The 25538-nt window shown below is 45.6% G+C and overlaps 1 protein-coding gene across 8 annotated transcripts in view; it reads left to right on the forward strand.

Annotated features, from left to right (window-relative positions):
• The window catches only part of MARK2 (microtubule affinity regulating kinase 2), a 64939-nt gene that overhangs the window by 9352 nt on the left and 30049 nt on the right, over positions 1-25538 (forward strand). The window contains exon 2 of one of the 8 annotated variants that reach the window (XM_066251829.1): positions 23569-23700. The exons of the other annotated variants lie outside the window; for them this stretch is intronic. Within the exon in view, the coding sequence (XP_066107926.1) occupies positions 23665-23700 (36 nt within the window). The 5' untranslated portion in view covers positions 23569-23664. The remainder of the gene's footprint in view (positions 1-23568; positions 23701-25538) is intronic. 8 annotated transcript variants of the gene reach the window in all.

A 25538-nucleotide genomic window follows, 5' to 3' on the forward strand; every position in this document is an offset into this window, starting at 1 on the left:
TTGCTCGAGTTAGCGACCCTGGGTCCAAGCTGGTGAGCCTTTGCTCAAACCAGATGAGCCCGCACTCATGCTGGCGACCTCGGGGTCTCGAACCTGGGTCCTCAGCATCCCAGTCCGACTCTCTATCCACTGTGCCATCACCCGGTCAGGCTGTTTATCTATTTTTGTATTATTATTATTACTTTTTACTAGTCAGCTACCTGAAAGAAGATAGAATGTTGTTGGAAAGGTATATGTTCTTTTGAGAGCACTTAAAAAAAAAAGAGCTCATTTATTTATTTTTATTTTTAAAAATAGATTTGAGAGCCTGACTTGTGGTGGCGCAGTGGATAAAGCGTTGACCTGGAATGCTGAGGTCACCAGTTTGAAAGCCTGGGCGTGCCTGGTCAAAGCACACACACTCCTCCCCACCCCCACCCCTGTATCTCTCTCTCTCTCTCTCTAAATAAACTCTTTAAAATAAATTATTTGAGAAAGAGAGACAAAAACATAGATTTGTTGTCTCGCTTATTCACGCATTCGTTGGTTGACTCTTGTATGTGCCCTAACCAGGGATTGAACCCACAACCTTGATGCATCGGGATGATACTCTAACCAACTGAGCTACCTGGCCAGGGCAAGAGTTCATTTATTTTCAAGTATCAATATTAGGCAATTTTTGGCCCTGGCCGGTTGGCTCAGTGGTAGAGCGTCGGCCTGGCGTGCGGAAGTCCTGGGTTCGATTCCCGGCCAGGGCACACAGGAGAGGCGCCCATCTGCTTCTCCACCCCTCCCCCTCTCCTCCTCTCTGTCTCTCTCTTCCCCTCCCGCAGCCAAAGCTCCATTGGAGCAAAGATGGCCCGGGCGCTGGGGATGGCTCCATGGCTTCTGCCTCAGGCGCTAGAGTGGCTCTGGTCGCAACAGAGCGACACCCCGGATGGGCAGAGCATCGCCCCCTGGTGGGCATGCCGGGTGGATCCCGGGCGGGCGCATGCGGGAGTCTGACTGCCTCCCTGTTTCCAGCTTCAGAAAAATACAAAAAATATATATATATATATATATTAGGCAATTTTATTGATTAAAGAAAAAAAAATACACCCTACCATCTGCTGGCCCATATTTCTGTGTTGTGAAGGTTGGTGTTGGTGGTGGATATGCAACCGTGTCAATGGATGCAAAGCCAACCAGAGTCACCAGGGCATAAGCTTTTCTGAGTGTTAGAGGAAGCCCCACCAAGTGCGGAGATTTCTTTCATCGCCTGCCTTTCTTCAAGTGCAGTCTTTACCCTTTGGCAAAAGGAGAACGCTTTCTGTTTCTCTTAAAGACCACATGGGAATTTAGCAGCTAATGATTTGGGTTCCTTTTTCACGAGCAGAGGGGCCTTCAGGGGTAGGTTCTTGTTACCTCTGTTGGCTCCTCTGAAGTAAGAAGAAAGCCTCCCCTTTGTGAGGCCCAGAAGGGTCACAGCCATTTCTGGACTGCTTCTGTTCGTTTGTGGACTTAGAATCTGGGGCTGAGATTTTGGTCTCAGCTGGGCCCTTGTTTATCTTCATCTCTTGCCACTACTAGAGCCTGAATGCCTTGTCAGAACAGCAAGTAAGTTGCTTAGTTTTTTCACATTGCAGCTGTGGCCAGGGAAAAAGGTAACAGTGTTGCCTCAGAGCTCATCAGGGAATATTTCTTTCACTGTATTTTCCTCTTCCTTTTGACCCTTCTGCTGACTTGTATCACTCACTTCCTTTTTAATTTTTCTGTTTTGTTTCTTTGAACTCTGTTTCTTCATTATCACTGTTCATCTCGGGTTTTCATCTCCACGCCCCACTCTGCCCTACCTCTTTCTGTGCCTCTTTGTGGCATGGCTCAGGCGAGGAATTTTGATAGTCTTGAGATCTCCTTGATGTATAGAATCCCAGCACCACCCAGTCCTTTCTTTCTCCTATTTCTCTGATTTCTGGAAAGTTAAGGATTCACTGCTTTAGAAAACATTTTCTTTTTATGTCTCTGGAGCCACCTTCCTTAGTAAAGCCAGGCTTGGCAACCTGACAACTTATTAGGGACGGCATCCCAGTTTCCCTGGTGACAGGTCTAAGCTGTGTCCTTTGGCCTATCAGGAATGCCATAACTCTAGACCCTGTCTTGGGAGAAATCTGAGGAATTGGTAGCGCAATATTGAACTTGGTTCTCAAGGTATGGTCTGGGGAACCCCAGGGTGGTACATGAGTCAAAATTATTTTTGTCATAACAATGTAATATTTGCTTTTTTTTTTTTAACGCTCTTTATCTCACCTGTATATAGTGGAGTTTTCCAGAGGTTGAATGATGTGTGTTGACATCAGCACTCTTGGCTAATGAAGTATGTTTCTGTATTCTTGTGTTTTCTAGAATTTTTAAGGTAATACATTAGCAATGGTTTTCAACCTTTTTACACCCGAGGACCGGTGAAAAGAGGAGAATTATTTCGGGGACAGCTAAGGCAGAAACCACCCTGAGCATAATCAAATTCGACTGAGATCATTAGTTCTATAATCTTCATACAACTTTAGTGGGGGTTAACTCTTGCGAACAGGCTCAGAATTTCTGGCAGACTGGTCTGTGGACTGGCGATCAAAAAACACTGCTTTGCGGTACAAATGTGGAAATTTCCAATGATGAACTCAGTTTATTTTTGGTACTACTGTGCCTTTACTAGCTTTCTTTAGTTGTGTCTGCTGTAATCTTTGTAAACCTCATTATTGTTCAATAAATCATTATTTTGAAATCCCAGCATTTTCCTGACATCTTTGAGGAAACACAACAGGAAGTAAGTACAACTTGTAAAACTTAAGACTTTTGGGAAAACATAACTAAAAATTTTCTTTACAACTTCTTTTAGCATTTAATTCTAGTATATTCTAACAGAAGAAAATTTATAATATTTCTCTTATATTTAAGGATGGATTGTGGCTTTAAAAAGGGAGATTAGAAGACTTGCTTTCTCAACATATAGCTGTGACCGTTATTTACTGAAATGGACACATCAGCAAGTGAAAGAGAGGCATCCATTCCAGAGAAACTGAACAGAACTGTAAATAAGAGATGCAAAAAGAGAGGAAAAGAAATGAAATCAGAGTGAAAGGTTTCTTCTTCCCAGCTTTCTAGATATTAACAGTGTACCTTATAGTGATTTACACAACAGAACATTTTTGTAGTATAGTGCCAATTAAGTTGCGGTATTATTTCAAGACCCCATCGTTCAGAGTTTAAAGAAAAAGGAATTGAATATTTTAACTAGACACACCATGAACTCTTTCAAAGCCAAAATTTGTTCCAGCTCTTCAACCTAGAAATGAAAAAGTCACTGAAGTTTCTTACAGGATAAGTTATCCCATTACTTTGGCTGAGAAACTATACCCAGGAGCTGAGAGACCAGTGAAGGCTTGAACAGCTGACATTCCTGAATGCCCACTGGATGGAAAGTTAGTAAAATTCAGGGCAGCGCCATTTTATGTTACCGTGATGTGGCAAATTAAAGATACAGCTGCAAACATGAAGACTGAATTAATATTTTGTGTACAAAATTTAATTTTCACCTACAAATGAGCACATTTACAGATGTGGCTCAGCTTGTGTTGGCACCAACTGAACTTCAGAAAATATTTTATATGAATGCTCAGCAGCAGACACAGTGGTGATAAATACGCAGAGGGTTGGAGAACTTTTCTGACCGATGGTTTCTCCTGGAACAACTGCGTTTCCATTTCCCTGCCGGAGCAGCAGCAGCCACCGTGAGCACTGCTGGCCCGTGAGCTGTCCAGGCAGCCGCAGCCAAACTGCGGGGCCGGCGTCATGCACTGCGTTCCTGCTGCACACTTAGGTTTGTGTTATTTTTAACTTTTTCACTTACTGTCCTGGATAAAGCACTAGAAATTCCTCATTTTATGAAACCTCAACCCTCTCGCAAAGGTTTCTTTAACATTTGAGTGAGCAGTGCGGAGTACTCCGAGCACTGCCGCTGGGCACCATGGTAGGAAGACTGGCTTGAGAAAGGGTGCTGGCATGTTGGAACGGAACCAGCTGTGTGGGTCATCATTTTTACTTGAAAGAACAACTGATGGATGAACTAGAGTTATTCATACTTGAGTATTCCGTGGACATTTTCTTGAAATGGAACAAAAGGAGTCTGTCACCATTGCCATATAAAACTCAGTTTTTCAAGGGAAAATCGGAATTTTGGAATATTTGTATTTGTCAGAGACTTTTTGATGAGATCAGTGGTAAAATTAATGGATTGTGATTTTTTGCTGTTGTGTGAAATGCCAATATTTGGAAATTTCTGCCTGAGTCAGTGAAGGAATATTTGCCAGATGGCCAATGGGTAAAAAGCCATTCAGCGTGCAAGATGACCAATGAATTTTAATATGAAAGTACACAAAGATTTTATTGCTAAAATTTCAAATTACACGTTGCAAGTAGCCTTTAAAAACTACCACTTGGTGAGTTTGGGTCTAGTATCAAAGAATAAAATCCGCAATATCTAAACAGCTATTAAACTTCATTTTCCAACCATAGGTCTGTATGAAATGAGATTTTCTTCGTATCTTTGAACCAAAGCAACAGATCAAAACACTGAATACCAAAGGAGATATGAAAAGTCAGGTCTCTCCTATTAATCCAGAGCTTAAAGAGATATACAAGAATGTAAAACAGTGTAACTCTTGTCATGAATTTCATTTTGTCTTAGATAATAGAGTTTCTTCATTAAGAATAGGTTATTTGTGTCTGACCTGTGGTGGTGCAGTGGATAGAGCATTGACCTGTGACGCTGAGACCCAGGTTCAAAACCCCGAAGTTGCTGGCTTGAGTGCAGGCTCACCAGCTGAGCACAGGATCACCAGTTTAAGCGTGGGATCATTGTGTTCCCAAGGTTGCTGGCTTGATCCTAAGGTCACTGGTTTGAGCAAGGGGTCACTGGCTCAGCTGGAGTCCCCTTGCAACTATAAGTTGATGCTTACCTCTCTCCCTTTCAATTTCTCTCTCTTTTAAAAAAAAAAGTTATGTAAACATGTAATAGGTTTATTGTTACTTTGAATGAATAAAAATATTTTTTAAAATCAGTGTTAATTTTTAATAAGCTAACTCTTGATAGTTACAATCTATATCAGGGTAGTTAACCTTTTTTTTTTTTTTAAAAGATTTTATTTATTCATTATAGAGAGGGAAGAGAGAGAGAGAGAGAAGGGGGGAGGAGCAGAAAGCATCAACTCCCATAATGTGCCTTGACCAGGCAAGCCCAGGGTTTTGAACCGGCAACCTCAGCATTTCCAGGTTGACGCTTTATCCACTGCGCCACCACAGGTCAGGCGGTAGTTAACCTTTTTATACCTACCACCCACTTTTGTATCTCTGTTAGTAGTAAAATTTTCTAACCGCCCACCGGTTCCACAGTAATGGTGATTTATAAAGTAGGGAAGTAACTTTATAAAATTTATAAAGCAGAGTTACAGCAAGTTAAAGCATATAATAATAATTATTTACCAAGTACTTTATGTTGGATTTTCGCTAAGTTTGGCAGAATAAATCTTTATAAAACAACTTACTATAGTTAAATCTTTTTATTTATACTTTGGTTGCTCCACTACCGCCCACCATGAAAGCTGGAACGCCCACTAGTGGGTGGTAGGGACCAGGTTGACTATCACTGATCTATATAAACAAAAGATCTTTGAAGTCCTCAATGATTTTTTTTTTTCTTTTTTTTCTGAAGCTGGAAACAGGGAGAGACAGACAGACTCCCGCATGTGCCCGACCGGGATCCACCCGGCACGCCCACCAGGGGCGAGGCTCTGCCCACCAGGGGGCGATGCTCTGCCCATCCTGGGCGTCGCCATGTTGCGACCAGAGCCACTCTAGCGCCTGAGGCAGAGGCCACAGAGCCATCCCCAGCGCCCGGGCCATCCTTGCTCCAAAGGAGCCTTGGCTGCGGGAGGGAAAGAGAGAGACAGAGAGGAAAGCACGGCAGAGGGGTGGAGAAGCAAATGGGCGCTTCTCCTGTGTGCCCTGGCCGAGAATCGAACCTGGGTCCTCCGCACGCTAGGCCGACGCTGTACCGCTGAGCCAACCGGCCAGGGCCTCAATGATTTTATTTTTAATTATTATTTTATTTTTGTATTTTTCTGAAGTTGGAAATGGGGAGGCAATCAGACAGAGGCATGCGCCCGACCAGGATCCACCCGGCATGCTCACCAGGGGGCGATGCTCTGTCTATCTGGGGTGTTGCTCTGTTGTGACCAGAGCCATTCTAGCACCTGAGGCAGAGGCCATGGAGCCATCCTCAGTGCCCAGGCCGTCTTTTGCTCCATTGGAGCCTTGGTTGCGGGAGGGGAGGAGAGAGACAGAGAGGAAGGAGAGGGGGAGGGGTGGAGAAGCAGATGGGCACTTCTCCTGTGTGCCCTGGCCGGGAATCGAACCCGGGACTCCTGCACGCCAGGCTGACGCTCTACCACTGAGCCAACCGGCCAGGGCCCTCAATGTAAAGACTTTTTCAGACCAAAAAGCAAGAAAACTTATGTTTTAGACAAAACTTGATTTGATGGTCCCTCTTGGGTTAGTTACTTAATGCCTTCATAAAGAGCTCTAGTTTGCAATTCCCAGCCCCTGTATAATTTCTGCTTAAGCCTGAGAGACTTTGACTCATATTTCCTTTTTTTTCCCTTTTTTTTAATTTTAATTTTTTTCTGAAGTTGGAAACAGGGAGGCAGTCAGACTCCCGCATGCGCCCAACCGGGATCCACCCGGCATGCTCACCAGGGGGCGATGCTCTGCCCATCTGGGGCGTCGCTCTGTTGCGACCAGAGCCATTCTAGCGCCTGAGGCAGAGGCCATGGAGCCATCCCCAGCACCCGGGCCAACTTTGCTCCAATGGAGCCTCGGCTGTGGGAGGGGAAGAGAGAGACAGAGAGGAAGGAGAGGGAGAGGGGTGGAGAAGCAGATGGGTGCCTCTCCTGTGTGCCCTGGCTGGGAATCGAACCCGGGACTCCTGCACGCCAGGCCGATGCTCTACCACTGAGCCAACTGGCCAGGACCTCATATATCCTTTTTTTAATACATATAGCATTGACCTTGTGAGGTGTTTGATTTTGTTGTATTATTGTGGTTTGTTTGTTTCTTTGCCTCTTCTTTTTTCTTTATTCCTGGATTTTTTTCTTACTTTCTCTTTTTATTATACTTTTTCTCATTTTTTGTTCAAATTTTCCATTTTTTCTTTTTTGTTTCTGTAGTTTATTAATATGTGATTTTATTTTCTTGCTGTGCCCTGTGGAGTTTTTGTTTTAGTTTTTGATTGATTGATTTTATAGAGAGGCATAGCGAGAGGTGTAGTTGCTCACTTTAGTTGTTCATTGATTGCTTGTCATATGTGCCTTGACCAGGCAAGCCTGGGGTTTTGAACTGGCAGCCTTAGCATTCCAGGTTGATGCTCTATGTGCTGTGCTGCCACAGGCCATGTTGGCATATGTTTCGATTGAATTTTAAGTTTGGTTTATCAGGTAGACTTCTTTTGGTGTGTGTGAAGTTGTGGTTTGGAAAATTCAGTTTTTTCACAAAAAATAAATAACCTATGTTTACATGTAATGGGTTATTAGGTGCTCTTTTAAACCAATGAATGCATGTTTAAAGCTTTTCTCATATTAATTTCTAGTGTAGCCTGACCTGTGGTGGTTAAGGTGTCAACCTGGAACGCTGAGGTCCAGTTCAAATCCCTGGGCTTGCTCGGTGAAGGCACATACAAGAAGCAACTGCTACAAGTTGATGCTTCCCGCTCCCCCCCCCCACTTTCTCTCTCTTTCTCTCTCTCTCTCTCTCCCTTTCTCCCATTCTGTCTCTCTCCCTCTCTCCCTCTCCCCTCTCTCTAAAAAAAATTCTAATGTATTAAATGATTGATAGATATAATACATATAAATGGAAGCTTTTGGGGGACTCAGTCATTTTTAATACTACAAAGGGTTTCCTGAAACCAGAAAGTGTAAGAATCACCGTTGTAGACAAAACTTGGGTTAATTCTCCCTGTCTTTGATTGGTCCATTTCTTGGTAATTTTATAAAAAATTATTTTGCAATTCCCAGCTCTTGTTTAGTCCTTGCTGGGCCTCAGGAAGTCACTTGCTGCCTTGGTTTGTTGTCATCCCAGCTGAGGAAGCTGGTTCTCAGTAACCTGAGGGACTTTGACCGAAGTTGGCTCATTGCTTCTTTTGAATACATATCATTGGCCTTGTGAGTTTTTTTTAAACAGTTACATTTTGTTTTGTAAACTTTAAGATAATTTTAAACTTAGAAGAGTTGCGAAAATAGTCCATAGAGTACCTGAATAGTCTTCACCTAGCTCCTCCTATGTTAACATCTTATGTAATCATAGAGCATGTATCAAAACTAAGAATTAATCTTGGTATAATACTATTAACCAAAGTACAGAACTCATTTAGAATTAATCAGTTTTTCTACTGATGGACTTTTTCTGTTCCAGGGTCCAGTCCAGGATCCCTAATACATTGTATTTAGTTGTCATGTCTTTGGGTCCTCTCAAATCTGTGACCATGTCTTACTATTTCTTAGTTTTTCTGTGTCTTGATAATGCTGACAGTTTTGAAGAATATTGATCAGTTTTATAGAACCTTCCTCAGTCATGGTAATCTGAAATTTTCTCATGGCCTTATGCTTTAATTTCATTTTTTTAACATTGTGGTAAAATACACATAACAAAATTTACATTTAAAAAGTTTTTAAGTATATAGCCCAGTGGTATTAAGTATATTTAGAATGCTATATAACCATCATCACTATTTCTAGAATTTTTCATCATTCCAAGCAAAAACTTTTTATCAATGAAACAATAATTCCCCGTCTCCCCTACCCCCTATCTCTGGTAGCCTCTATTCTACTTTATGTATGTGTGAATTTTCCTTTTCTAGATACCACATGTAAATGAAGTCATGCAGTGTTTGTTGTTTTGTGTCTGGCTCAGTTCACTTAATGTAATGTTTTGTTTTTTTGGTTTTTTTTGTATTTTTCTGAAGCTGAAAACTGGGAGGCAGTCAGACAGACTCCCGCATGCGCCCGACCTGGATCCACCCGCACGCCCACCAGGGGGCGATGCTCTGCCCATCCGGGGCGTCGCTCTGTCGGGACCAGAGCCACTCTAGCGCCTGAGGCAGAGGCCAAGGAGCCATCCCCAGCGCCTGGGCCATCTTTGCTCCAATGGAGCCTCAGCTGTGGGAGGGGAAGAGAGAGACAGAGAGGAAGGAGAGGGAGAGGGGTGGAGAAGCAGATGGGCGCCTCTCCTGTGTGCCCTGGCTGGGAATCGAACCGGGGACTTCTGCACGTCAGGCTGACGCTCTACCACTGAGCCAACCGGCCAGGGCCTAATGTAATGTTTTTAAGGTTCTCCCTTGTTGTAGCTTTAATTCTATTTTAAAAGAACTTGGGTTTTATTTTGATATGTATTAAGTTGATATGTTGGAAAATAATTATTAAGACGTAGTTATGGATTTAGTACTATTATTTTAAATGAATTAGTTAACATTTTCTCAGTTTTAATTATAATACAGTAGTTATAATCCACATAAACAAGCTATTTGAGATCCTTATAATTAAGAGTGTAAAGTAAAGGGTTTCCAGGCAGAAGTATGAGAATCACTTTTATAGACAAGTATGGGATTGATATCCCTGTCCTTGATTGGTTGGTTACTTTCTGTGACCTCATAATGAGCCTTTGATTTTCAATTCCCATAGTCTTGGCTGGGCTGCAGGAAGGCACTTGCTGCCTTGGTTTGCAGTCGTTCTAGCTGAGGAAGCTGGTTCTCAGTGACCCGAGGGACTTTGACCAAAGTTGGCTTGTTTCCTCAGACTTCGAATACAGAGCATTGGCTTTTTTTTTTTTTTTTTTTTTCATTAAAAAGAGCATTTGGCTTACTTGGATTTCATTATGACTGTAGATTTTTTTAAAGCTTATAAGTTGGCCATTGGTCAATTCCAAATTTGAAAACTGCAAAGCTTGCGTAACCTCTAACCTTGAAGAACCTTGGTGCCTATTATAGCTGAAGATTGATAGGCTCCAGTCACTCACCAAGGCCAGAACGCCTACCAGTCTGTTCCCTGGGTGGCTGTAGAGCCTATACACTTTCCTGTTTCTTCTGTACTTAACTCTTTGTTAGCCCTTTTTTTGTTTTTGTTTTTTTGTTTTTCCCAGAGACAGAGAGAGGGATAGATAGGAACAGACAGACAGGAACGGAGAGAGATGAGAAGCATTAATCATCAGTTTTTCATTGCAACACCTTAGTTGTTCATTGATTGCTTTCTCATATGTGCCTTGACCGTGGGCCTTCAGCAGACTGAGTAACCCCTTGCTCGAGCCAGCGACCTTGGGTCCAAGCTGGTGAGCTTTTTGCTCAAACCAGATGAGCCCGCGCTCAAGCTGGTGACCTTGGGGTCTCGAACCTGGGTCTTCCGCTTTCAAGTCCGACGCTCTATCCACTGTGCCACTGCCTGGTCAGGCTGTGCCCTGTTTCTTAATGCCTGACAAATCCCACACGTGTCAGTCACTACACATTTTCTTCTGTAAGAGGCAAGCAGATTTCGGTGTATATATATCAGCATGTGAACTTATCTCTGTTTGATGAGTCTTTAAGAGACAGGTAAAACTGCACTGGATACATAGTCCTAAACTCTCTTATTCTTTTTTTTTTTTTTTAGAGAGGAGCGAGAAAGGGAGAGAAAGAGAGAGGGAGAGAGAGAGGATAGAGAGAGAGAGAGAGAGAGAGAGAGAGAGAGAGAGAAGGGGAGGAGCTGGAAGCATCAATTCCCATATGTACCTTGACCAGGCAAGCCCAGGGTTTCGAACCGGCGACCTCAGCATTTCCAGGTCGACACTTTATCCACTGCGCCACCCCAGGTCAGGCAACTATCTTATTCTTGACTTTGCTCTTTTGCTTATACTCATCCTCTGATTTGCATAGCACTTCTAACTTTTAAAAGGCCTCCTCTTATAGTCACTTGGACCAGCGTTAAGCAGATCTTTTAAAATCAGTCTAATTTGCTCAGAATCACTTCTCATTGGAATCATTAAAATACTGTTTAACCAAGTGCCTAACTTATATCAATTTAAGTCTACATATTCACTTGCAGGATTATAGCTCTATTTTCCCCATAATCCTGTACTTTTTGTACAAATCATACTTCTTTTCAGATTCACATGTGGCTTTCATTTCTTTTTTGTTTTTTTAAGATTTTATTTATTGATTTTATAGAGAAGGGTGAGAGAGAGAGAGAGGTTGAGGGAGGAGCGGGAAGTGTCAAGTTGTAGTTGCAGGTGGGTTTTTTTTTGTTTTGTTTTTTTTTTTTTGTATTTTTCTGAAGTTAGAAACGGGGAGGCAGTCAGACAGACTCCCGCATGCGCCCGACCGGGATCCACCCGGCACGCCCACCAGGGGCAATGCTCTGCCCATCTGGGGCATTGCGCTGTTGCAACCAGAGCCATTCTAGCGCCTGAGGCAGAGGCCATGGAGCCATCCTCAGCACCTGGGCCAACTTTGCTCCAGTGGAGCCTCGGCTGCGGGAGGGGAAGAGAAAGACAGAGAGGAAGGAGAGGGGGAGGGGTGGAGAAGCAGATGGGCGCTTCTCCTGTGTGCCCTGGCCAGGAATCAAACCCAGGACTCCTGCACGCCAGGCCGACTCTCTACCACTGAGCCAACCGGCCAGGGCCAGTAGTTGCTTTCTGTATGTGCCTTGACCTGGCAAGCTCAGGGATTTGAACTGGTGACCTCAGCGTTCCAGGTCAAAGGCTGTATCCACTCTGCCACCACAGGTCAGGTGGCTTTTATTTCAATTCCAGAATTGAACTTAATGTGCCTTTTTTCTCCTTTCAGCCACTGCTCTGTATGAAAGATAGACTTGCTTTCAAAGGGAATTTGTTCACTCTGTTAGCTAAGGCAGTGAGTGACTCAGTAGTGGTGCCTCCTGAATGGCCCGACATTCCCTAAGTGGTTGGGAAACTCTTAAAGAGAATGGGCAGAGTACTTGAAGGGTAGACAGTGCTCATTCTCTCTCATGGGGCGTAGTGTGCCTTGAGGCTCGTGTCTTCAGCGGTAGACATACAGCCAGTGTTTATTGACCACTTTGTCCCAGGTACTTGTTCAGCCGTTTTACTTCATTAACTCGTTTGATTTCTGTGAGATAGTAGGTCGTACTATTTCCCCCACTATACGAATGAGGAAACCAGGCCCAGAAATGTTGAGTAACTTATTTAAAGTAACAAACCCAAGTGGTCTGGCGTGTGTGTTGGTGTCAGAACCAAAGTTGCTCAGTGCTGTCTGGACAGTAGAAGAGATTGATCCTTTAGGGTTAGCTTCCAGCCAGTGTCAGGTAAAATGCGTCTCCCAAGTTGGCTTTAGAGTTAGGCAGAGGCCCCTCTGCCCGACTGTTTATTTCTGCTCTCGGTGGCCTCTTGTCAAAGTGGCACAGGTGGTAGAGGTACAGTGGGTGCTGCTCCCTGGCTTACCTCCCTGGTCTTGACTGCGCCATACAAGAGCTGTGGGAAACTAAAAAAAAAGGTTCATTTAATCCTGGTATCTTATTCTCTTTATCTCTTCTCATTTTCTGGAATTTCAAGAGCCCCTTCAGAAGAAAACCAGATTACTGAGACCAAAAATTGGTAACCAGCAAGTAAGTACCCCACAGCATAGAACAGTTTGGATTCCTGGATTTGACTCTCCTTCACTGTGGCTCCCTTGAAATGCTGGGATTCGCCTGACCTGTGGCGGCGTAGTGGACAGAGCGTTGTCCTGGAATGCTGAGGTTGCCAGTTCGAAACCTTGGGCTTGCCCGGTCAAGGCACATATAGGAAGCAACTACTATACTACTATGAGTTGATGCTTCCTGCTTCTACCCCAATCCCCCAATCAACAAATAAAAAATCTAAAAAAAAAAAAGAAAGAAAGAAATGTTGGGATTCTAGAACATATATATGATACACACATACATACACACTCCCCTGCTCCCACCAAAAAGAAAAAAGGAGAAAGCTTTTGTGTGTGGACTTAACTGTATACTTTTTATCCTTGTGAACTAAGTTTCTCCTAACAATCCTCTGTGCCACTTAAACATGCAGAGGCCCAGAGCTACTGGATTTTAGCCTTGCCCGCCAAGGGCACTGAGCACCAAAGCTGGTAACCCCAAGCAGGTCTCTGTGTGCTTTTGAGACCTGCCAGTTCAGTCCTGGGAGTTGAACTCTGTCTATATTGCTGAGTCTCTCTCTCTTTTTTAAAAATTTGTATATGTATTACTTCTAGAGAGAAACATCGATTTGTTGTTCCACTTATTTGTGCATTTGCTGGTTGCTTCCTGTATGTGCCCTGACCAGGGATCAAACCTGCAACCTTGGCGTATCAGGACCACACTCTAACCAACTGAGCTACCCAGACAGGGTTTGTCGTGTGTTTTTATCTGTTGCTAGTATAATATGCCACCAGTTCGTTCATATTTGTTTGGTCTTTATTTCTGGCTCACTTCTTTCTCCTGAAGCTAGTTTCTGTAACTACGCACGTGGTCCTCCTGGGTATCAATACTGTTTCTTAGTGAGAGTGATTGCTGTGTGCGCCTCTGTGCAATTTCAGTTAACTGAGTTTATGCTTTGTTTGACTTGCTTGTCTCCTTGGCATTAGTCTCTTTTCCTTTAGCCTCTTCGAGGTTTTCATTTTTATTGGCAAAGTCCTAAAATTTTGAGCCCATTTTCAGATACCAGCATGGGATGAGGCTAAAGAGGTGAGGTGCCGCCCTTGATTTGAGCATTATTTATCACTCGTACCCCTCTGCTGCCTGACCAGAGAGAGAGAGGGAGTCCGACCTATGATTGTATTTGTGTTCAAACTTGATTCATTTCCCCAAGATCACGGTTATTTGCCATTTCTAAATTACTTTAGAACCCCTCTTTTTGTTATAGTGGAAAAACCAAGGTCCACCTATATTTCTTTGACAAGCACAGCTTTCTCATGCGTGATTCTCCCCCTCCCCACTTCCCCTCTTGGCACATTTTTATCTCAACAGAGGTAGCTACTGTTCACACAGGTATTCTTTAGAGATGCGGGCCACTGCTTCCTTGGAGAGTGCGCAGCAGCATTTTCTTGCTAATGAAAAGGCTGTCATAATAGGTTAGGTCCATAGGGGCTCTGCCCTTCTGTACTTGTATTCCCAGGGAGAAAAATCTCTACCTTAATTACCACATCACGCTGGCAAAGAGGTGTGGCTACTAATTGATTAGATGACAGCCTTTTGCATTCACATGGAACTGTTGGGGTTGTTCTGTTTTTAAATAAACAAATAGATTTGAACCAGGTAAACTGATTTTGGGGAGATGAAGATCTGTATGAGGACTTCCCTTTACTAGTCTCAGGTCTTTAGTGCCATTTCTATGTCCTTATTTTCTAACTTGGTAGTAAGAAGCATACAGTTAGCTTTTGTTGCCATTTTGGTGCAGGTGATGAATAACATGGGCATTTTTCTTTCCCTCCCTGGCGCATCTAGTGTGTTCTTTTCTGTTTGGTAGCACCAGATTCTTTTATTTGGTTTGGTTTTCATTCTTCCCTTCTTTCTGCCTTGGAATGGCTGAACTGCTTGAACCCTATTCTGGAATATATTTTTCAGATACTGTTTAAAAGCAAACACCCTGCCTTTCTTAAACCACAGACACTGCTTGTGAAACAGCCGGTAGGGCAAGTTGCCATATCCACACTGTTAAAACCAATCCCTTAATGACAAAACGTCAAACACTGATGGTAAGTAAGCATTCGTTAAGATTGTGGTGCAAGGGTTTTTCTCAATAATAAATGTGAAGGTGCCGAGCTTTCGGTTTCACATTCAGAATGCTTACATTATAAAGTTGTTCATGGTAAACTATTCCAAAAGAATCTTGTGAAGCTAATCTGTTACTGACTGTACAGAAAAGATTTTAAACAAATCAATTCCCATTTCCCCTTGCCTATTTTTTTTTTAACTTCAGGAAGTGGTTTCCTTTAGAGTTGATATTTGGATGACAAGCCTATCTCCAACTTTTCCCATTTTTAAAATAGGTCTAGCTTCAGAATTGTTTTCCCCAACCGAGGAGGACATGGGCCTTCATCTTTATCCCTGGGCTCTGAGTTAACTTGACACTTTTTCTTTTTAGATGGCATAGCCTCATCTCTATTTGTCTAGAGGATTGTATGTATTTCCAGGTACTTTCAGGAATGAGTATTAATTCCTCCCCACTACCTTCTAGAAGAGCTCTGACAGTGCTGATAAGGGCACAGTATGGGAACTGATCTCGGTGTGCACTGCGCCATAGCGCTGAGTGAGTGGGAATTAAGGAAGGAGACCAGGCTCGACAGCCAACAAACTAGGAAATAAAAAGGAACACTATATAAACATGGCTCCCTGGTCACAATCAGCACTGAGATATGGTGGTTTCAGATGCAGAGTTTCAAGAATTCCTTCCAAATCTTCTGTTCTGTTGCTAGAAGCTTTTTTCTGACTTCATTTCCATGACCTAAGTCCCGAGCAGTTTTTCTGACTGTGCCTTCTCGTGTCATCTTGGCTTGCCTATTGGGCCTGCCCCTAGTTTGCAGATTGGGGTGAGATGAGGAAAGCTAAAATGATCGCTTCTTCTGTGTGTCTCCTTGGGTTGACTTCCTCTTATGTCAACATTGCATGACTCTCACCATGGTTGACTCAGTGGGCGGGCATCACCATTCACTTAAGCCTCAGTGTTTGGATAGAGCCTGGCAGCACTCAGAGCTAGAAGTGAGACCAGGGATCTTCAGGTCTCTCAGCCCATGGTTCTTCTGAAAAATAACAAAAGCCACAGACTTCTAGCAAATTGGGGAAGATAAACTGTTATTTTAGTTCCTGAATTTGGTCCTATACTGTACTGTGTGATTTGTGCTTTATATCTCCAACTAGAAGTCAGCTCTTCTGAAGACTGGGCTGTATATTTTATCCTTCTCTAGATCCCTTCCTCCCCCAGAGTCTTCAGAGTGCTTTGTGTGTGGTCATCTCCCAGTTGTTTGTGAAATAAGAAAAATGATAACATGGTCATTATTCTCCACTTGCAACCACCCTTGGGGAAGTGGGTTTATATTGATTTGTAAATCAGACATTTATCCAGTTTTTGACCATAGAAGTCACAGGTGTTTTTTTCTTTTTTTAAGTGAGAACATGGGAGTAGTGAAACAGGCACCCCCATGTGCCCTGACCAGATTCCACCCGGCAACAACCCCTGTCTGGGGCTGATGTTCGCAACTAAGCTATCTTCAGCAACCAGGGCCGCTGCTCTAACCAGTTGAGCCACTGGCTGCAAGAGGGGAAGAGGGAGAGAAAGGGGGAGGGGAAGAGAAGCAGATGGTGGCTTTTTCTGTGTGCCTTGACCAGGAGTAGATCCCAGGACATCCATATGCCAGGCCGACACTCTATCCACTGAGCCAGCTGGCCAGGGCCAGGTCACAAGTCTTAATCAGTGTCTTAATAGGTATAATAATGTCTAAAAAGAACAGTTTTTTCAGGATGAGAGGGAAGGTTTATACCAGGCGTGGCCAACAGTTTTTGTGCCTGGGCCAGATTAGAAAGAAAACTTTTTTCACAGGCCGAATGAAATATTAAAATTAAAAGTATGTTAAATACAAAAATGATTCATTTAAGTAAACAAAATTTTATGTAATTTGTTTATGAATAAATGTGAATGAAAAAATTTTAATATATAATTTTTTTTTTTTTTTTCATTTTTCTGAAGCTGGAAACGGGGAGAGACAGTCAGACAGACTCCCGCATGCGCCCGACCGGGATCCACCCTGCACGCCCACCAGGGGCGAGGCTCTGCCCACCAGGGGGCGATGCTCTGCCCATCCTGGGCGTCGCCATGTTGCGACCAGAGCCACTCTAGCGCCTGAGGTAGAGGCCACAGAGCCATCCCCAGCGCCCGGGCCATCTTTGCTCCAATGGAGCCTTGGCTGCAGGAGGGGAAGAGAGAGACAGAGAGGAGAGCGCGGCAGAGGGGTGGAGAAGCAAATGGGCGCTTCTCCTGTGTGCCCTGGCCGGGAATCGAACCCGGGTCCTCCGCACGCTAGGCCGACGCTCTACCGCTGAGCCAACCGGCCAGGGCCTAATATATAATATTTTAATAAAATATATTTTAACAAAAATATAATTACATACAGTATAAATATACAAACTGTATCACAATCAGTTGAAACAATATTTAATTAATAGAATGAGCTTGAAGGGTTTATATTACAAATAAAACAATTATTTTGTTTTACAAACAGCTTGGACACGTTTTCAGTTATCAACTGCAGCTATTGTCTATGCTACAATGCCACTTGATTCAGCACACTTGACCACAAAAATAACGAATTGTTTGACCTTGGGTGCGCACTGGCAAACTCCGCCTAACAGAAGGTGGGTTTCACGTCACTGCTAAACTCAAACAGTTCATATTGAGTACAAATACAAAAGTTGTAAATCTTTATAATTAAAATTTTTTATTTTTATTTTATTCATTTTAGAGAGGAGAGGGAGAGACAGAGAGAGAGAGAGGAGAGACAGAGAGAGAGAAGGGGAGAGGAGCTAGAAGCATCAACTCCCATATGTGCCTTGACCAGGCAAGCCCAGGGTTTCGAACCGGCGACCTCAGCATTTCCAGGTTGACACTATCCACTGCGCCACCACAGGTCAGGCCATAATGAAATTTTTTTAATTTTTTTTTTTACAGATTTTATTTATTCATTTTAGAGAGGAGAGAGAGAGAGAGAGAGAGAGAGAGAGAGAGACGGGAGTGGGGGCGGGGAGCAGGAAGCATCAACTCCCATATGTGCCTTGACTAGGCAAGTCCAGGGTTTTGAACCGGCAACCTCAGCGTTTCCAGGTTGAATCTTTATCCACTGCGCCACCACAGGTCAGGCCGTAATGAAATTTTTTTAAAAAAGAAAGAAGTATTATGAATCCATTTAACCCATTATTGGAAATTAACCCTAGATTAGTCACACGTGGAATTCTTTTCTGCGTATCACTTATCTTCTTAAATATCTTGATTTCCAGTAATCAAAGATGCTTCCGATTCTGAGTAGCTGAGATTTTAAAGTAGCGGAGAATATTAAAAATTTAATTGTGGGCCGCTTAAACTCATTATGCGGGCCGGATTCAGCCCGCAGGCCTTATGTTGGCCATGCCTAGTTTATACTATTACTGGATTATGTTAAGAGCTCAGAGGAAAACACAGGGGGAGAATGCACTGCTGAGGAAACCCTGTCTGGCTTTCAAAGTAGGGACCAGAGCCAAGCTCACCTGGTTCTGAGTTCTGTTCTCGCCTGACCTATAGCACCTCTGGCGGCATTGTTGTTTCGTGTTAAATTGGCCTCTGTTACGAGGGGTGAATGGAGGTACACTGAGTAGTGGGAATTTTGTGTGCCGTTGAAGAGAGCATGTGGCCTGTATGAAAAGACTGGAGTCTTTTTTTTTTTCTTACAGTGACAGAGAGAGGGATAGATAGGGACAGACAGACAGGAACGGAGAGAGTTGAGAAGCATCAATCATCTGTTTTTCATTGCTACACCTTAGTTGTTCATTGATTGCTTCCTCATATGTACCTTGACTGTGGGGCTGCAGCAGACCAAGTAACCCCTTGCTTGAGCCAGCAACCTTGGGTCCAAGCTGGCAAGCTTTTTGCTCAAGCCAGATGAGCCTGCACTCAAGCTGGCGACCTCTGGGTCTCGAACCTGGGTCTTCCGCATTCCAGTCTGATGCTCTATCCACTGCGCCACCACCTGGTCAGGCAAGACTGGAGTCTTTTATAGCGAGAGGAAAGTTTAGGAGCACAGGACAGGAAAAACTGAGTTCATACTATGCCAGCACCTGCTGATGGGGAGGAGCCAGGTTTGTCTTTGAGCATGTCTCGGGAGACCATTTGCTTTTCTGAATTGACCAACATCTGTGAGGAGATCAGGGATCATGTCTTGACGAGGGCAAGAATAAGAAAGATGAGGCCCTGGCCGGTTGGCTCAGTGGTAGAGCGTCGGCCTGGCATTCAGGAGTCCCGGTTCAATTCCCGGCCAGGGCACACAGGAGAAGTGCCCATCTGTTTCTCCACCCCTCCCCCTCTCCTTCCTCTCTGTCTCTCTCTTCCCCTCCCGCTGCCAAGACTCCATTGGAGCAAAGTTGGCCTGGGTGCTGAGGATGGTTCTGTGGCCTCTGCCTCAGGCGCTAGAATGGCTCTGGTTGCAACAGAGCAACACCCCAGATGGGCAGAGCATCGCCCCCTGGTGGGCATGTCGGGTGGATCCCGGTCGGGCGCATGCTGGAGTCTGACTGCTTCCCCGTTTCCAACTTCAGAAAAATTAAAAAAAAAAAAAAGAGTAAGAAAGATGATCATTTTCTTTTTTCTTCTTGATTTCTTGGTCTTTGTGACTCGTATGAAAGCTCCACCTGACTTGTGAATCTCCTGTGTTTGGAGCAGTGCCAAAGGCACCAACTGTGTAGGGTGGTGGAAAAAGGACCTGTTGGACTGGTCTGCTTGGACCCGCCTCCCCCGCCCCCCACTCATAGGGAGACTGAAACTGATGCTGCTGGGCTTGGCCGAGTCAGTTTCTTATTCTGGATCACCTCCCCATGGCAGGCAGGCCTCAGCTCCCCTCCCAGGAGCCTTCTGAGGAGGCAGCGGGTGGGGCAGGTCCTAGGTGTGCCACCAACCCTAGTGGGCTCTGTGCCTACTCAGAGCAGCTCAGTCTGCGGCTGCAGAGCCTTGGGGCCTGCTGGAAATAGACTCTGTCATGGTGCCTTTCCCTGCGCCTTATGGCCACATTCATGGTGCACAGAAAGCGGGAAGGGTGAGAAGCCTCTAAAACTGTGGCTAAATGAAGTCTAGGGATGAAAAGAGTCATTCCCGAGGGCACACTGGGTTCAGAATTGTAATGTTGCTAAGCCTGGAGTTGTCACATAGGTTAATTTTAATTTTTCAGCCCTAGGCAGAAGAGATTTTCCAGTGTGTGAGCCTGGCGTCCAAGGCATGTTAGATGAGGCTTACCTGTGGGTCAGATGTTTTGACAGGTTGACCCGATCGATACAAGCCAGGTCAGGGTGTTGTCTTTGGGACATGCAGACTGTGTGCCCACTCCCTGCTCTGGTCTCAGGTTCAAGGCCGGAAGGCTTGTGAGCACAGAGGCACCGAGAGCGCTCACATCCACACAGGACAGACCCTCTCTCCGCTCATCTCCAACCCCCGTTTTACAAGTAGAGATATACAGGTCCCAGGAGGATGAATGACTTGCTTAATGCTCTGTAACTTGTTTGGGCAGAGCTGGAGCTTCTGTTCCACTCTCTTGGGGACCTTGGCACTGTAACTCCCGCCCCCCATTGCTTCTACTTCAGAGGCATTCCTGTTGCTTAGAAGGCCTGTGTGGGAGCTGCCTGCAGACCTCATGGCAGAGGGTAGCTGCAGAGGGACAAGTGGAAGGGCAGCAGGCTCAGCTCTGGACACTGGAGATGAGTTCTGAAGTCCTGCTGTTGCCAGAAGGCCCTCGGGCACAGATTTAAAGCAGTGGGCATTGCATTCTAGCTCTGACCTGGGTTGGAGGGATCATGTGGGACAGAGTTGTGCTAAGAGTGATTGAGATGTCACTTCAAGAAAAGCAGAGCCTGACCAGGTGGTGGCGCAGTGGATAGAGCGTTGGACTGGGATGCAGAGGACCCGGGTTCAAGACCCCGAGGTTACCAGCTTGAGTGCGGGCTCATCTGGTTTGAGGAAAAGCCCACCAGCTTGAACCCAAGGTCGCTGGCTCCAGCAAGGGGTTACTTGGTCTGCTGAAGGCCCGCGGTCAAGGCACATATGAGAAAGCAATCAATGAACAACTAAGGTGTTGCACCACTCAGTGAAAAACTAATGATTGATGCTTCTCATCTCTCCGTTCCTGTCTGTCTGTCCCTATCTATCCCCCTCTCTGACTCTCTCTCTCTGTCTCTGTAAAAAAAATAATAAAATAAATAAATAAAAAAGAAAAACAGGAAGACCCTGACCATGACTTTCCCTCATGAATTAAGAAAGAAAGTCTTTTCTTCAGAACCTGTTAGGTACAAGGCACTGAGGACACAGAGATGACTTAAGTCCTAGAAATTACCTCTCGGCTGCTCTCAGTCTTATGTGATGGTGAACAAGACAGCCACGGAGATCTGTGAACAAGACAGGCCATTCAGCAACACTGAAGTCCTAGTGCAAGAAGGGCTGACCTGCAGATACCTAGAGACCCATGGCAGTGGCTCTGTGAAATCAGAGGGGTGGAGCTGGGAAGCTTCCTGTAGGAAGTGATATCTGAGCTGAAGCTAACCAGGTGGAAGAGTGTTCTAGACAGTAGGAGGCTATAGCGAAGGCCTGAAGGTCTGAGAGAACTTTGTATGTTTGAAGGCAGGTGGTGGGAGCCCAGAGAAAGATTCCGGGAGGGGAGAAAGAGGCTAGAACTAAAGTGAGGGGAGGGGAGCCAGCCAGTTCTTAATGCAGCCACAAGAAAGTTCCAGGAGCCATGTGGGTGTGAAAACCATAGAACATGCCTGTGTGTGTATGCATATACATGGAGATCCTTGTAAACCGTGTGTGCACACTGAAGTGGTGCTTTGACTGTGAAGCCATCGCTTCGTGTTCGCAGTACTGGATGCTCTGCCGAGGCGACTGGCGGCGCCCTCTCCTCTCCCCCAGATTGTGTGAAGAGCAGTGATTGTTAAACATGCAACACCTGACTATTTAGTCAGGACCCTGACCTCTTTTCTGACTGTCAAATACAAAAATGACAACAGCCGGACCTGGCCGGTTGGCTCAGGTAGAGCATTGGCCTGGCGTGTGGAAGTCCCGGGTCGATTTCCAGCCAGGGCACACAGGAGAAGTGCCCATCTGCTTCTCCACCCTTGCCCCTCTCTTTTCTCTCTCTTTCTCTCTCTCTCTCTCTCTTCCTCTTCCACAGCCAAGGCTCCATTGAAGCAAAGTTGGCTGGGGCGCTGAGAAAGGCTCCATGGCCTCAGCCTCAGCGCTAAAATGGCTCCAGCCACAACGGAGCATCGCCCCCAGTTGGGGATGCCAGCTGGATCCTGGTCGGGCGCATGCTGGAGTCTGTCTGCCACCCCCTGCTTTCACTTTGGGGGAAAAAAAAAAAAAAAAGACAACAGCCAACAACAGCAATAGTCATTGGTGTGAATGAATCAAAATTATATGTATTTTTTTGTAAGATCAGCAAAAAGTATATTTTGTGTGCTACAGAATTTTAAAGACTTTTTTTTAATTGATTGATTTTGGAGAGAGAAATGGGGAGGGGGTAGTATCAATTCATAGTAATTGCTTGTCGTATGTGCCTATGTGCCTTGACTGGACAAACCCAAGGTTTCAAACCAGTGACCTTAGCATTCCAGGTTAACACTTTATGTGCTGCGCCATCACAGGCCAGACAGCAGAATTTTAGTAATTAGTTCATGTGTGCCATGAGATGAAAAAGGTTGAAAAACACTGTTGTCCAGTAAAAGGGACTGGGTGTGGGGTGGGTGGCAAGTCGGCAGTTCTGGGTGTCTGTCCTGGCAGGAGGACTGGTGTTAGCTGTGGAGAGGGCTGGCGGAGAGCACTGTGCGGCTTCCTCAGGCCCAGGGCTACGCCCCGATCTCCCTCTTCTTAGGGGGAGTGACTCACACCCGTTGCTGCCTTGAAGGTTCTGCAGGCTTTTCAGAGGCAGCCTGTGCAGCAATCTCACTGTGGCGAGTGGTGAGAACGAGGAAGTACCTGGGCTGTCCCTTTGCTGCTCCTGACAGATATTTCTGTCGCTAAACAGCACCTCTCTGTGGCAGCCTTGGGCTCTGCTCTGACAAAGGAGGTACTCCCCTCTATGTGGGAGGGGCCACCTGTGGCTTCTGCTCTGCCCTTGGTCACAGGCAGGATTGCACAACATAATCAGTGAGAGTGAGAGTCCCCCTTCCCTTCTGTCACTGGCACTCAGGGGCACATGCTTGAGAGACAGACCTTAATTTAGAGGGTTGTAGAAATGACCGTGCTCGGAACTGCAGGGTTCAGGGTGCAGCAGCAGAGTGTGAAAATTAACCTGAGGTTAGAGAGTGGACTGTCTGCTTCAGGCAAGATGAGGCAGTGTTTCACTTCTGACTACATATGGATGTTGCCCTGTAGACAGCTGGGCTGTCCTCTCTCCTGCCAGGGAGTGAGTTTTGTTCCCATGCTAGTCTGGCTTTCACTGTTTTCCCTCCTGCCTGTCCCCAGAGACCGTTAACCTGCCCACCTCCTGCTCTGTTCTGTTTCTGATAGGAGTGCCATTGGAAGTTCCTGGCAGAAGACCAGCCCACTGCTACCCAGGTTGTTTCCCCTCCTCTTCCCAGCCTGTTTGATGTGCACGGTCCCCGGAGTTCCTATGCAGTTGGTTAGCTCTGAGGTGCCCAGCGATTGGAGCTGTCCGGAAATGGGAACCCAGCTGCTTCCCTCCCTGGCTTAGGGGCGGGGCTTGAAAATAGAGAATCATAATCTCCCTTCCTCCTCCTCTTTCCCCTCTGCTCCCCCTCCCCCAAGCACTGCCAAGCAAACTGGAGTGACTGGCTCTGAGCCGCGGAGCCTCTGAGCCAGACGCAGCCCACCTCCGTGCTCTCACTGCCCTCACTGCTCTGCATGACAGCAGCGATCTGGAGGAAGATTAATGGGCTTGTGAGTATGTGGAGCACGTTGGCGTGCTGGCCTGCTCCTCTGGCAGGTGTGGACTTACTCTGATGTTAGGGACACCGGGGATCTTTAGGGGAGACAGTGACCCAGCCAGGTTGTGTGTATCTGCCTAAAGCCACCTTGTATGGAGAAATGGAAAGCACTTTTAAACACCCTTGCTCTTCAGAAGAGCTTGGTGGGTGGTCAGGGAGTTTATTTTTGGGATCTCCAGGGCACAGTATCCCTTTTTTCCTAAGCCGGTTGCTTTAGTTCCTAGACTGGACTTCCTTCAGTTTTCTTAGGAAGATTAGGAAAATGGTAGCTGCTCCTTTGCTAGAAAGGAGATGTTGTAGAGGGGACCACAGGTGGCCAGCGGGTGTGTCTTGTTCTCTTTCTGGCAGGCTGGAGAAGGGCACCACCATAGCCTTCTCCTGCTGACCTCTTCAGCCCGCCACAGGAAACCCACACGGAAACATCCTCTTGTTGCTAAGGCTTCAGTGCCTAAGGCACAGACCAGAGTAGTCCGGGCTTGCTGAGAGGGGAGGATTGGTTCTTTAGGGGCTGTGACAAGTGATTTTGCAGATGAGCAGGAGAGAAAGAATCTAATTTCGCAGAGCCAGGGGCCAGCATCTGTAACAGTGCTGTGGAGAGGCCAGACTGCCTGGAGCCATGGGCTCAGGTGCTAACCGCCTTCCCCTTTCCCTGTGTCTTGTGGCTAGTGCTGTCATTGCAGGTTGACCCTCTGGTTAAAGAGGACTACCTGACTGGTCTGGACCCCCTGCTGACTGAGCCCCTCTGCCCTGGGACTGGACCTAATTTGTCTCCTAATTCTGACTTTGAGTAGGGCAAAAAATGGTCATAGAAAGTTCTTGTTTTGGAGTCGGACTTCTGACTGGGCGTTTAGGCATCTGAGAACTGAGTGCTTTCTTTACGCAAACGTACCGTTGAAAACTCCGTCTCTCTGAAGCTCTACACATTTCTTAGTGGACCAGGAAGGCTGTACTTGAGTATGCATTTGATTTGGGGTGCTCTCTCCCTCTCTTTTTTAGAGATTTTATTTACTGATTTTATTGAGGGGGGAAAGTAGTTGCTTCACTCTGGGTGTTCATTAATTGCTTGTCCTGTGAGCCTTGACCAGGCAAGCCCAGGGTTTTGAACCGGCGACCTCAGAATTCCAGGTCATTACTCTTATCTGCTGCACCACCACAGGTCAGGCTGATTTGGTGCTCTTTATGGGGTCCTGTGTTACTCATCTGTGCAGTCTCCCCCATCCCCTACCAAACCCAAACCTCTCTCACAAAGAAAATTGGAAAAATTGAGCGGTGCCTCCAGGTCACTGGGTCATAGGTGGTATTTGGCATAGTTATCTGGTTTGGTGTTTGGTTGAGGGATTCATGCTTTATATTTGAGCAAAAGATTTCTTGGTGGGAGGCCTCCATGCTGTGTTCCCAGTGCTTGCCCTGTGTACAGAGTTTGCTCCTTACCTCCCCTGACAGGTTGTTTTAATCCTCTTGCCTATAAACAAGTACAGCAGTACGTGTCAGGCCAGCTCACATGACCTTGGTTATCTCTTCGTGGGGTAACCAGCATCAATTTTAGATTCTACAGTCACTTGATGTGGTAAAGCTGTCAGGGTTGAGAGGTGGAGACACCAGGAGGAAGTCTGGGGCTGCCAAGGAAGGTGAATGCGAGTGGAGGTGATCTTTAGAGAGGACCAGGTAGGAAAAGTCAGCTCCCTGCGACAGGACTGAGAAGAAGACAGCTTGACAGTTTCGTTCCTCCTTGCCTTTTATCCCTGCATTCCTACTCCTGGCATCTCATTTATCTTTGTCCTGTCTCCCACA

Source organism: Saccopteryx bilineata, chromosome 1, assembly GCF_036850765.1.
Source record: "Saccopteryx bilineata isolate mSacBil1 chromosome 1, mSacBil1_pri_phased_curated, whole genome shotgun sequence".
In the NCBI taxonomy this organism is placed as follows: Eukaryota; Metazoa; Chordata; class Mammalia; order Chiroptera; family Emballonuridae; genus Saccopteryx; species Saccopteryx bilineata.